Source organism: Chaetodon trifascialis, chromosome 8, assembly GCF_039877785.1.
Source record: "Chaetodon trifascialis isolate fChaTrf1 chromosome 8, fChaTrf1.hap1, whole genome shotgun sequence".
NCBI lineage: Eukaryota > Metazoa > Chordata > Actinopteri > Chaetodontiformes > Chaetodontidae > Chaetodon > Chaetodon trifascialis.
In genome coordinates, this window is record NC_092063.1 from 14449302 (window position 1) to 14461239 (window position 11938).

The 11938-nt window shown below is 43.4% G+C and overlaps 2 protein-coding genes across 2 annotated transcripts; one reads left to right on the forward strand and one right to left on the reverse strand.

The window, feature by feature from the left end:
- Positions 1 to 684: 684 nt before the first annotated feature.
- On the forward strand, positions 685 to 6927 carry LOC139335350 (ceramide kinase). Its single transcript, XM_070968908.1, has 13 exons — positions 685 to 995; positions 2271 to 2366; positions 2533 to 2670; positions 2926 to 3054; positions 3164 to 3227; positions 3332 to 3477; positions 3563 to 3637; positions 3746 to 3898; positions 4181 to 4286; positions 5381 to 5484; positions 5923 to 6119; positions 6205 to 6521; positions 6615 to 6927. The coding sequence occupies exons 1-13, from the start codon at positions 872 to 874 to the stop codon at positions 6745 to 6747; spliced, it is 1782 nt and encodes a 593-aa protein (XP_070825009.1). The 5' UTR covers positions 685 to 871; the 3' UTR covers positions 6748 to 6927.
- A 990-nt stretch (positions 6928 to 7917) lies between these two features.
- LOC139335024 (glucose-6-phosphate 1-dehydrogenase-like) lies at positions 7918 to 11911 on the reverse strand. The gene is made up of 12 exons (XM_070968404.1): positions 11659 to 11911; positions 10910 to 10947; positions 10663 to 10771; positions 10362 to 10579; positions 10103 to 10261; positions 9805 to 9930; positions 9606 to 9699; positions 9333 to 9519; positions 8994 to 9229; positions 8510 to 8586; positions 8336 to 8428; positions 7918 to 8236 (listed from the first exon to the last, which is right to left on the reverse strand). Exons 1-12 carry the CDS (start codon positions 11785 to 11787, stop codon positions 8146 to 8148), a joined length of 1557 nt encoding a protein of 518 aa, XP_070824505.1. The 5' UTR covers positions 11788 to 11911; the 3' UTR covers positions 7918 to 8145.
- Positions 11912 to 11938: the final 27 nt, after the last annotated feature.

Below are 11938 nucleotides of genomic sequence, written 5' to 3' on the forward strand. Positions count from 1 at the left end.
ATAAACATGAAATATAAAATGTAATAGAGAATATTAAATAAAAGAAAATAAAAGAAATATATACAAGTTAAAAAGATCTAGCAAAAATCTAAGATATAAAAATATAAATATATAAATGTATATACTGCAACAGGCATTTGTTATAATTTAGGAAAGGAGTAGTTTTAAAGTATGTGAGGGAAGTCCAAGTTATGTCAGTCAAGACAAGAAGTCTCAACTAGCCACAAGTCCTTGAGGGAAAGTCCATGAGAGCTCACAAGTCTTCATATGATAGTAAGTATTTCAGGTCTTTGAATGCTGAGTGTTAAATGACCATTTTCCCTTTAAAGTGTTTAATAGTGTTTTTATGTAGCTGAGGCCTAAATAATCAAATATTTAGGATGTAAGCAGATGCGAGGTCTGGATGGGTGTGGTTTTTATAAGTGAGCTTGTAAGTTTCAAGGACTCACTGTACTTATTAATTCATGTGATAAGGTCTGATCCTTCCTTCAATCACAAAAGGCTTGGTGCTGCTATCAAATCCGGCCAATATGCTCCAGGTAAACTACTGGCGTCCAATCAGCAGTGCAGCATGCAAATGCAGCAGGTGTCACCAGGGAGGGACGAGAGAGGAACCAGATATTTTTAGAATAACATCCTGTGCGCCAGGCGGTGTTTTCAGGACTTCTCAGAACAATGGTCTGGATGCGTCTTCAGGTTCACTGAGAGGAAGACGCTCACATGTCAGTGAAAGACTCTGGTGGTGGCTTGCTGACTGATGGCGAGGACGGACTGCCAACCTGCTGCTGCTCCTCAGAGTTGTAATAGTTATGAGTATTAAGCTTTGTGAGAAACGGGAAAGAGCGACGCTGAGGCTGGAGCGCGTTTCCAGATGGAGACCGACCTGAGGCTGGACTCGAGTTTGTGGGTCGGGGATAAGAGATACCGGGCGGTCCTGACTGGCTGGCACTTCAACTGGACCGAGGTAGATAAGAAGAATCGCGACAAGAAAACAAGTAGGTGGCTCTTCACAGTCCACGACATCAGCCGATCTTCGCTTTACATATTTCCTCGCAGTAACGTCGCTGCTGTTTAACACCGCAACATGTTTCCTGTCTGTACTGAACTGGCACAAGTAGCACTGATGACACACAATATAGTATTTATTCTTTACATGTAACTTAGGAAACAAACTTTCAGCTGCAGCACACCTTACATGCCATTTTTCTGCATTATAACAAGGAGGCAGCGCTAATTAAGCCCACAGCTGCAAGACATGAAGAACAAGTTAAACAGCACTAACATGACGCACGACCTACTGACAGTTTACTGAAAACACAGGCTAGAGAGCGCATGCACCTCCTGGCGCACAGTGCTATAATATAATAATATAGAGCCTGTCCTTCAACTACTGTATCAAACCACCACACACACACACACACACACACACACACACACACACACACACACACACACACACACACACACTGGAGGCTTTTAAGACATCTGTGTGTTTTCTTTGAGACACTTAATTTTTAAAACAACATAAGGATTAGAAATTTGAACACAATCTGTACTGTATATCACATCCTCTGTGTTTGGGCCCTTGATTTCAATAAAAGCCCCCCCCCCCCAAAAAAAGTAAGAGTAAACTCAGTAAGAGTGACTGATGCAGCAGTGAGCAGACATGCAGTACATCATACAGAATAGAGCATAGAGCAAAACAGTACAGTACAGCCAATCAGGATGACAAAATCACAGATAGATTGTAATCATATATGTTGACAATGTACAGTGTGTTGTTTTTGATATGTGTTGAAACTGAAAAATATTGACCCAGGTAGATATTTTGACTTACCATCAGTACGGATGATGGCCCCGCTCTTTTTAAGTGTGTCAGTGAGCTGTCCTGCACAACAGACCCTTCTCACTTGGCTTGTCATTGTAGGTAAAGCAACACGGGTGTAACTAAAAACGTTAACGACAGCTCTGTCTTTGTTCAAGTGTCCCATTAAGTCATGACAGTGTGACAGTGAGCCAGCATTGAAGCATCTAAATGGAATTCAGTGATCACTGATGTTATTAGTGGCACCTGTGGTTTTGCTAATGCGACATGTCGAAGTGTGGAATGCAGCCAGTGTTCATTTTATCAGTGCCACCTGTGCTTTAAAGGCTATGATGAGTAAAAGTATCTGCTGTGAGGACCGAGGATAGCGGTTGAAATATTCTATTCACTGCACACAAAGACGCATGCCCACCGAAGTTTGTGCTGTTTGTCCGTGTGATTGAAGTTTCAGTACCTGTGGCGGAGGTGGTTGGAGTGGAGGAGGGTCGGGTGGAGATACTGCCCCGGAAGACAATTGAGGACACGGACAAAGACTTCACAGGTGGGTTCTTTTGGGAGACTCTCAGATATCACAAACCCAAGGCCACAGCCAATGCTTAAGTAAATAGTAATAAAACAGCATGAACATCATTGCTGTCGATTTTAAAATGGAATGAGATTGTTAATAATTTACTTTTTCTTCTTCTTTATCTATCTTCCACCTCCAGTTTTCTATGTGAAGCGCTGCAGCAGTGGGGGGTCTCACGGGCTACTATGGAGACTGGGCCGGACCCAGTTCAGCTGCCCCAGTCGGGTCCTCAGAGACCAGTGGACGAAATACCTAAGAGCAGCTCTCAAAACCCACAGTAAGAATGGATAATGAGACAAAGCTGGTATTGAATCTCCCATATCAAGGTACAAGGTTCATGAATGAATCATTTTATGATAGAGGGTTGTATAATGGGTTCAGTGTTGTGTCAGTGGATGAATAATTAATCAATATAATAAAGTCATCATATATATGTATAAAATCTATTTAGCAGACTGTCTTCTAAATGTATAATAACTTTATTAATTACAGTAGAGTTTGCTGACTGTAATAATCCAAATGTACCTTCTAGGTCCGTTGCGTCCGCACAGGCTGTTGGTGTTTATTAACCCATTTGGAGGGAAAAAGAAAGGAAGAAAGATCTACCATTCTCTGGTTGCCCCTCTGTTTGAGCTGGCTGGCATCAGCTCTCATGTAATAGGTGAGAGACCGCAAAACCGTGTCACACTGCCTTCATCTGTTTTGAGAAATGTTTGACAAAATGAATGAAAGTGATCTACAGCACAGCAATCATAACATTTCTTGTTTAGTGACTGAGCACGCCAACCAGGCCAGGGACCACCTCCTGAAGAAAGACCTGACAGGCTTTGATGGGTGAGAGCAGTCCAGTGCAAATACTGTGGTATGAGAGCATTACAACAGCTCAGCCGGCTGGGAGGTGCTCTCCTAACAGAAACCCCTCTGTTTGTTTATAACAGCGTGGTGTGTGTGGGTGGGGATGGCATGTTCAGTGAAATACTTCATGGTTTGATTGGGCGGACACAACAAGAGGCAGGCCTTTGTGAGAATGATCCTGCTGTCACTTTACAGCCTTGTCCACTTCATATTGGCATCATTCCTGCAGGTAATGACACTGTTTTTTCACAAACTGACAGAGTTAGATTAAGGGCAGTCGCAACACACGTCCTGTTGTGTCTCATCTATTGTAGGTTCTACAGACTGTGTGTGTTATGCCACAGTGGGGGTGATTGATCCTGTTACTTCAGCTCTGCACATTATCATTGGTGAGGAAACACTATCACTTTTTGTGTCGCCCTTTAAAAATCAGCATCCTGAAATACAGTTTTGCCAAACCAGAGCTCTGTAGTTAAGTCTCCCACAACACCTTGCAGGAGACTCTCAGCCTTTGGACGTGTGTTCAGTCCACCAAGCCTCCGCTCTGGTGCGCTACTCAGTGTCTCTGCTGGGCTACGGCTTCTATGGGGACGTTCTGGCTGAGAGCGAAAAACACCGCTGGATGGGACCTCTGCGATATGACTATTCAGGTGTGCACTGAGTCATTTAGAGCACAGAAATGATGACATGCTGAATGAGATTAGATGCTCTTAGATCTCTGCATTTATTTTTAGCTCAAAGTTTAAAAAAAAAATCATCCTGAAACTGTCACTATGATCAAGATAAAAGGTCTGCATGTGATGCACATCCTCTTTTGTAAAGCATTTTACAAAATAAAACCACATTTCCTTGCATATGCTCTTTCTTCAAATGTTTGTAGTGTTGTGCATTTTCAGCTAACCTAACTGCTCTCTCTCTCTCTCTCTCTCCAGGCACACTGGTGTACCTGAGTAACAGAAGCTATGCAGGCATAGTTCAGTATCTACCAGCAGACCCGGTGCTCTCCAGCCCGAGAGATAGAACACGCTGCCTCTCGGGGTAAAACACCAACTTCTGATAAGTCATGACATAAAGAAGAGAGTACACACAGTGCAAATAATGACAAACACACAACAGACTTTCAAAAAAAGATTGTTCACACCAGATCATGGTCCCATAAAAATGTTAAAAAGCATGTTAAATGTATACATAAAAACTATCTGGGAGTGTGGGAGCGTTATATATTGTGCAGACCCTACTTCTCCATTTTGATAATGCTATTGGTCAAGTACCTTGTACATTTTTCCAGTACTTCCCCTGTACCACAGTCACAAGTTTATTGTGGATAAACCCCTTGAGGTGTGTCATCTTGTATTGGGGGAGGGGGTCTCCCAAACAAACACTAACAAGTGAAAAACAGAAAACCAGTGTCATGCGACTGTGACTCAGATATGCGAGCTGGAACAAGCTTGACATAAACAACAGCACTACAATGACATTTTTATGTAGTGTCTCTCCATGAGTTCTAGTTGTTTAAGGCCAGTGAGACCTTGATAAGAAGAAGAAAACATGGGTGTAAGGTGCCGGTGTTGGAAGAAGATTATAGTAAAATCTGAACTTGTGGAAGTGGTGAAAGCCTGTCACGTTCACAGATGATATAACTTACTCTCAGCCTTTCTGTGAATCCTCATCCTTATTATAGCTATTTACAGATGTGGGTGATTTTAAGCTTCCCTTTTAATGGGAAAGAGAGAAAGCGTCCCTGGCAGTAGCATCATTATAATTCAAGCACTAGTGACATGGTTCAAATTCACTGTTTGAGATACCGTAACTGCTACCACCACCAGCAGCGACTCAGGTGTTGGGTGCACCTTAAGGAGGAACTTGATCTTGATGAAAGGTGAGCCTTGGCCTCCTGCTAGAGTGTACAATGCCTGGGTCTTTGTCTGAGGCAGCTGCCTCTGGCTGTCAACACAGCACGATGCTCTTATGAATGGGCGTCAAGGTCGGCGAACTTGTTATTTCACAGACTTCCAAACAGAGTGAAAATTCTTTGTGTTGTGTGTGTGTGTGTGTGTGTGTGTGTGTGTGTGTGTGTGTGTGTGTGTGTGTGTGTGTGTGTGTGTGTGTGTGTGTGTGTGTGTGTGTGTTAGGTGCAGTGTGTGCTCCAGAAGCACAGAAAGACTTTTCCCCCCCTCTTCAGATTCAGGCTCCCTGTACAGCTCCCACTGCAGCCAGTTCAGTAGCAACTCAGAAGGTAATGACATAGACACACGCAAAAGTCATGTGTTTGTTTTGCATATTTTAGCCCATTTTGCACAAATCCTATATAGATTGTTTTTGGCTTGTGACCTTTTAAAAAGCGCAGTCTTATTGCAGCCCCTCGCCAGGTTGCACAGTGTGAATTTTCTTCTACGACTGTTTTATTTGAGCTGTTTATAGAGGGCTGACTAGGTGACATTGTCCAGTACTTCACAAGAAAAGAAGCAAAGTGAAAAAAGAAATAATCTCACGACCCCTCAGATTTATACTACAGTTGGTCTAAAACCAAAGAACACGCTCAGAAATCCAAACAAGTGTAGTCTGTTTGGGAAAAACATGAGAAATGAGGTGTCCTTAAAGAATCATCAGTGATGTACAGTGTTTTGGGTTTTTCTTAAACTTGGCGTCATGTCTCTTTGTCTTGTCCCTCCAGGTGAGTGGGTGACTGTGGAGGGCAGGTTCAGGTGTGTGTCTCTAACTTGTATGTCCAGCTCGTGTCCCAAGAGTCCCCTGGGCCTCTCTCCCTCCGCTCACCTGGCCGACGGAACAGGGGACCTCATCCTGGTATGGGACTCTCACCAGCTGGGATTCCTCAAGTTCCTCTACAGGCACACAAGCACACAGGACCAGGTATGGACACTTCCACATTGAAACAAGACTGGATGAGCAAGTTTCAACAGTGCTTCACCCAATCTCTCTCTCCTTTATTCTTTAGTTTGACCTGCCATTTGTGGAGGTCCACCGTGTGAAGGCAGTCCGTTTCTCTCTCCCCTCTGGCAAAGGCGAGGAAGAATATGAAGAGATTAGGAGCATGAGTGGAAGGACAGACGAAGAAGAGTGTGGCTATGTTGAGACTGTGAGCAGGAATGGATCTCAGCAGTACCTGGCAGAGAAACCCCCAGGACGAGAAATGACAAACAAGCAGAAAACAGCGCCCCCCTTCCTGTGTGGTATGTGCTGCAGGAAACCTCCTGCTGTGTCAGTGTGGAACTGTGATGGCGAGATTCTGCCGCACACCAACATCTTCTGCAGGTAAGAGAGTCTAACGTTGTACAATGGCACGAGAAGAAAGGATGAATATTTCTCAGCAGAACAGTTTTAAACTGCGTTTGCTTCTTCTCTCAGGATTCACGGCCAGTTGGTGCGTCTGTTTGCCAGGGGCATCGAGGATGCAGCAGCTGTGCACAACTGCTGTGAAAATGACAAGTGTGAAAGGACATCATACACAAATAGCCCCTCATCTAAATTTTGGAGATAAGTGACCATGAGAATGTTCTCTAAGGCAAGGCTGACTTGTTAATTTTCTGAGAGAAAAGCCCACCAACCTCTTCTGTCATGGCCAAAGAGTTCCTAATATTTCAGGTAATTTTATATTGCAATAATTAAAAAAAAAAACTATTTATTCTTATATGATTGTTGAATGCTGCTCTTTTAAAAACACAATTTGCTAAATATACACTCACCTCTAATGCAGGTTTCTCTGCACAAAAAGCTGGTTTTGTGCCGTGTCTGCTATGCAAATTGTATTTATTTTCACTTCCAGAGAATAAAATCATGGGGAATGTCAACAGAATTTAACAGACAAAATCACTTTAATGCAATAAAAAGACTGACCTGACTCCTTTTACGCTTTATTGTTGTCAGCATTAGTTCAGCTGTGCGGTATACCTGAACTGAATAAGAGAGTGGGAACTGTTTTTTTTAACTTCATCCAAACTGAACATTTTCAAAAATATCTTCACAATTTTAGTCTCGATATAGCGTCCCATACAGACCATTTTATTATTATTGCAGACAGTAAATGTTCAACGAATGAATCAAATAATGCATGAAAGAGCAAATCGAATAGTCCCAGAGAAGTTCTTTAAACACATGCTCATCTTTGCTGCACTTCCCATGGTCCTGGCAGGATCACCAGTGGGTATGTTATTGATCAGGTGTGTGTGAATTTGTGTGTGTTTGTAGATGGGAGGCCCCCAGCTAGACCACGCACCTGGTAGAGACAGACACAGGTCGTAATGTTAAAACTCAGTCATGCATTGTTCCAAATGTTATCAACAATTATTTGCACTTTTTATTTGAATTGAACTTAAAACACCTACCTGGAAGTCATTCTTACCTGAAACATTCAAACGTGTCTCCTTTGTTATTAAGAGTCAACTGTTCTTACAAACCAGACCAACAAGCCCTCCTAGTGTAAATATTAAATGGTGGTGTTGCTTTGCATGCATCACGTTCAGTATCATCGTGGTTTAGTGATGACTGTAAACACAGGCCTGCTGACAGCAGAGAACAGGCTTATATTCTTAACATTCAAACAATCATGTAAGTAGAGATTTTCTGGCTCTACAAGTCTCATAAAGGTTACAGGTGTGGCCAGTGCTATTAAAAAAAAAAAAGAAAAGAAAAAAGAAAAGAAAGAGCAGGTGCAAGAGTGAATGACGATTTATTTAGAAATTTACAGGTGAACACTCAAATCAGGCTACTACATTCATTCTTGTACGATTAGGGAGAAAAAGCAGTGCTTTTTTATTGTAGTCAAAATCAGATGTACAGCCGTGAAAGATTGCAGTAAACTTTACTGTCTGTAAACTTGCCCACAGTGGTGTGTGTGTCCATGAGTTACGTGATGCATGCATGTGTGTAACAGAAGGCATCATGTTGTGTGGGGCTGCACCCACTTGTATGTTCCCTCATAGCGGAATCCCACCCTCTTCACCAGATCATCCGCCTCGTTCGGGCCGCGACTGTGGACGCAACAAAGCAGAGAGGGATGGAAGAGAGATGAAAAGGGAAAAGGAAAACATGCATTGTGCATTCATTTCACTTTACACAGATGATGTTACCTTCCATATGTGTAGCAGATGGGGTGTATCTTCTCTGCTTCTATCTGGTGGAGGAGGGGGGTGAAGATCCTCCAGGCCTCCTGCAACTCATCGCTGGGACAGGAAGAGGTTTAGGTCAGAAAATACCACGTGAAAAAAAAAAAAAACACTATGAGAGTAAATATGACAACCAACCTGCGGACAAAATGCATCTGATTTCCACAGAAGACATCCAGTATCAGCCTCTCATAAGCGTCCGGGAGCTTCACGTTCTAGAAGAAGAGGCATGTGTTGAAACACTGTAGATCCCTGCTTATTTCAGGTTGAGTGAGGGGTCTTAATATGAAAGAGGATTTACTTTGATAGGATAATGATGGATAAGGTAATATGAGTAAGAGTATTTAAAAATTTGGTGGCCAATTTAAGACTAGATTACTTAGATTAGATACTTAGATTTAGACTTTAGTCTTAAGTGTATTAGGTGCATCTCTACATCTCTACCCTATTTTTAGTATCATATCACTGTGAGACGTCAAATATAAGACTTTTAAGTCTGGAAACAAGTAAAAGTTCTGAAACAAGCAAGTTTATTCATCACGCTGACTGTAGAAAAAAAATATTCTAAGACTGATGGTTGGACTTGAATGATGAGTGGATAGCTAAAGTGAGCCTGCAGCACCTTGTATCTGCTCCTGTAGGTGAGATCCAGCTCAGTCTCTTCTGGGCTGAAATAAACCCCAGGCCTCTTGGTCATCATCTTCAGGTAAATGGCTTCATCCGGCTGCACCCGCACCACCAGCTCGTTCCTCTGACAGCGGCTGTCAAATATGTCTCCTGGCACGTCAGTGAACTGCAGACGCACCTCTGCCTTCCGCTCGTTCAGAGCTTTACCACAGCGGAGAATGAATGGAACTCCTGGTGGTTGACATGATGGCGAGCGTGAAGGGAGAAAATGTTGTGAGATGCAGAATAAAACAAGCGAGGGGAAGAAGAAAGATGAGAAAATGTTTGGCCGTACCGTCCCATCTTTCATTCTGGACATAGAGGACTGCGGTGGCAAAGGTTGGTGTGCAGGAGCCTTTCGGTACTGTGGGGTCATCAAGGTAACCCAGCTTGGCGTGGCCCTCCCCCTCGGGGTCCCCCACGTACTGACCAAGGACCACATCTGACACAGCAACAGGGGCTATACATTTCAGTACCTTCACCTACAGCACATCAACATAATTGCAGTGACATAGACAGAAAAAATGCACAAAAGTCTTATTTCCAGCCGTCCAGTCATTGTTGTCACCTTCTCATCCCTCACGTCAGCCGGGCTGGTGGAAGCGGGTTTCTCCATGGCAACCAAACAGAGCATCTGGAGGAGATGGTTCTGCATGACATCTCTACATCAACAAACAAATACTGTAATCAGGGCATACAGAGGCTCCAGTGTCACAATAACAATGTATTCAGTGTTTTCACTTTCATCTGAGTGCACTGTCTCTCACCGAATGATACCAAAGTCATCGAAGTATCCTCCACGGCCCTGAGTGCCAAAAGGCTCCTTGAAGGTGAGGACCACACAGGCCACACTGTTCCTGTTCCATATGGGTCCAAAGATGCGATTTCCAAACCTGGAAGTGAGAGAATAAGACACTGTAAAACAGAAGCCTCATTTCTGGTGACACATGACGGATGAGATAAAGGATAATCAGTACTTTTAAAATCCAAAAATCGCATCTATTGTGATGTTTAGGTTTGTACCAGTGGTAAAGGGCTTGGACAAGTGTGTACAGAGCTTGTTACCTCAGCACCATGAGGTTCTGGACCATCTCTTTGCCCAGGTAGTGGTCTATGCGGTAGATCTGGTCCTCTGTGAACAGGGAGGACAGGTGGGCTGACAGCTCCTGTGAGCTCTCGAGGTCACGGCCAAAGGGTTTCTCAACAATTACCCTGTTCCAGCCTCTGTTTTACAAGCATACATAGATGATAAGAATAATGAGATCAAACAGCAAACAAACCACTGCTTCTGTGGATTATAGATTGCTGTATAACAGACACTGACCTGCTGCTCATGCAGTGGGCTCTGATATTTTTGCTAACATGCTGGTAGACAGTGGGTGGCAGAGCCAGGTAGAAGAGCCTGTTGGCATCAGCTCCCCCAGGCAGAGATGACAGATGAGCGCTGAGTTGAGCAAATGAGCTGTCATCGTCATACCTGCCTCTCAGGTAGGAATTCTTACTGAAGAAGGCTGAGAGACACTTACTCTCTTCATCAGTGACCTGAGGAAAATGTTGAACGATTCCTGAGTGCACACCCCAACCAATCAAGTCTCATCTCAGATAGCCAACCTTAGATGTCCTACCTTCATATGAGGGAGACATGCTGTCTTAATGTCCTCCACAGTCAGGTCAGACCGGGCAAACCCCACGAAGAAGGTGTCATCCGGGAGCAGGCCATCTCTGAATAACCACCTAAGGAGGGGACAGAGTCAGTCAAAAGCAGTGAGGCAGAACACCAGCCGAGGGTCAAACTCCTCATAATACAAACTGAACTAACTACTTTAAAGCAACTCTGTCTGTTTGGTGTTTGAGCAGCAATGCTTCACTCACCACAAAGTTGGATAAATCTTCTTTTTTGCAAGATCCCCCTGTGCAAAAAATACAAGCAAGAGAGAGATCTGATCACGAACCTCTACTGGTAATCAGTGTGGCTGAAAAGAATCAAGAGTCCAAAGAGTAGGTAAACTTTCAAAACAAATGGTCACGGTCATGTGGAGTGATTGAGTAATGTGAGAACTTTGAACACATCCCTCTTTTCAGGACTTCATGTAAAATTTAAATAGATTACTGGCTTTGTCAAAAAATAGAACACAAACAAGGAAAACAGATGAAAAAAACAACTAGAAACTTGTGCTGGGCTGGAGGCCAAGAGCAGTCTGACAATATGTTCCCCTTCATTCAACGCTTGACAAAGGAAAAAGTACATGCAGCACATTTCAGCCAACATGCTCATTCCCCGGCTTTCATATTCTGATTAGCACACTGCAATATTCCCCCATGAATTGTACTCCTGAGGCTTTGTGTCAGCTCTGCTGGGCCCGAGTCACTTTAAAATCTCATTTTTCTCTTTTTCACTGTTTGTAGTTTAATGCAGACAGAACCCCTGATAGATGAGCTGACCTCAGCAAACAAGAGTTTCTACAATGCACCTTTTAACATCTGAAACAAACTGATCATTTCTGCAGATTTGTGTTAAATTGTGTCAGAAGGAAATTGCAAGTGTATCAGATATACTTTCAGAATAGAGGAAACAGCAGTTTTTCATGTCATTTTGTAAGAAGTTTAGAAGTTGTACTCACAGATGCTCCCAGGATTATGAAAATATGCGTGTTGGAGTGACTGGACTGCTCCTCTCCATAGAGCTCCTTCCTGAGCTGTCCAAACACCTCAGAGCGACTCAAAGGCTCAGTGCTCATCTTCTGGCCCATCTGGTCTCAGTCTCTCCCCACTGTGGCTGCTCTTAGTTCCCTAGGGCCACATGACACACACGGTATGAAGTAATTTCAACTGTCATCCTCACCTTGCAGAAAAACTCAGTGAGTTCATGCTGCCACCTATTGTTGCAAAGCAATAATGTAC

Excerpts from the sequence above, each read along its gene's own strand:
- LOC139335024 (XM_070968404.1), bottom strand. The coding sequence starts at position 11,787 with ATGGGCCAGAAGATGAGCACTGAGCCTTTGAGTCGCTCTGAGGTGTTT. Across the intron at positions 9,931-10,102 it reads CAGAACCTCATGGTGCTGAG|GTTTGGAAATCGCATCTTTG; the intron begins GTAACAAGCTCT and ends TCTCACTTCCAG. Across the intron at positions 9,520-9,605 it reads CTGACGTGAGGGATGAGAAG|GTGAAGGTACTGAAATGTAT; the intron begins GTGACAACAATG and ends GATGTGCTGTAG.
- LOC139335350 (XM_070968908.1), top strand. The coding sequence starts at position 872 with ATGGAGACCGACCTGAGGCTGGACTCGAGTTTGTGGGTCGGGGATAAG. Across the intron at positions 2,671-2,925 it reads AGCAGCTCTCAAAACCCACA|GTCCGTTGCGTCCGCACAGG; the intron begins GTAAGAATGGAT and ends TGTACCTTCTAG. Across the intron at positions 3,899-4,180 it reads TCTGCGATATGACTATTCAG|GCACACTGGTGTACCTGAGT; the intron begins GTGTGCACTGAG and ends CTCTCTCTCCAG.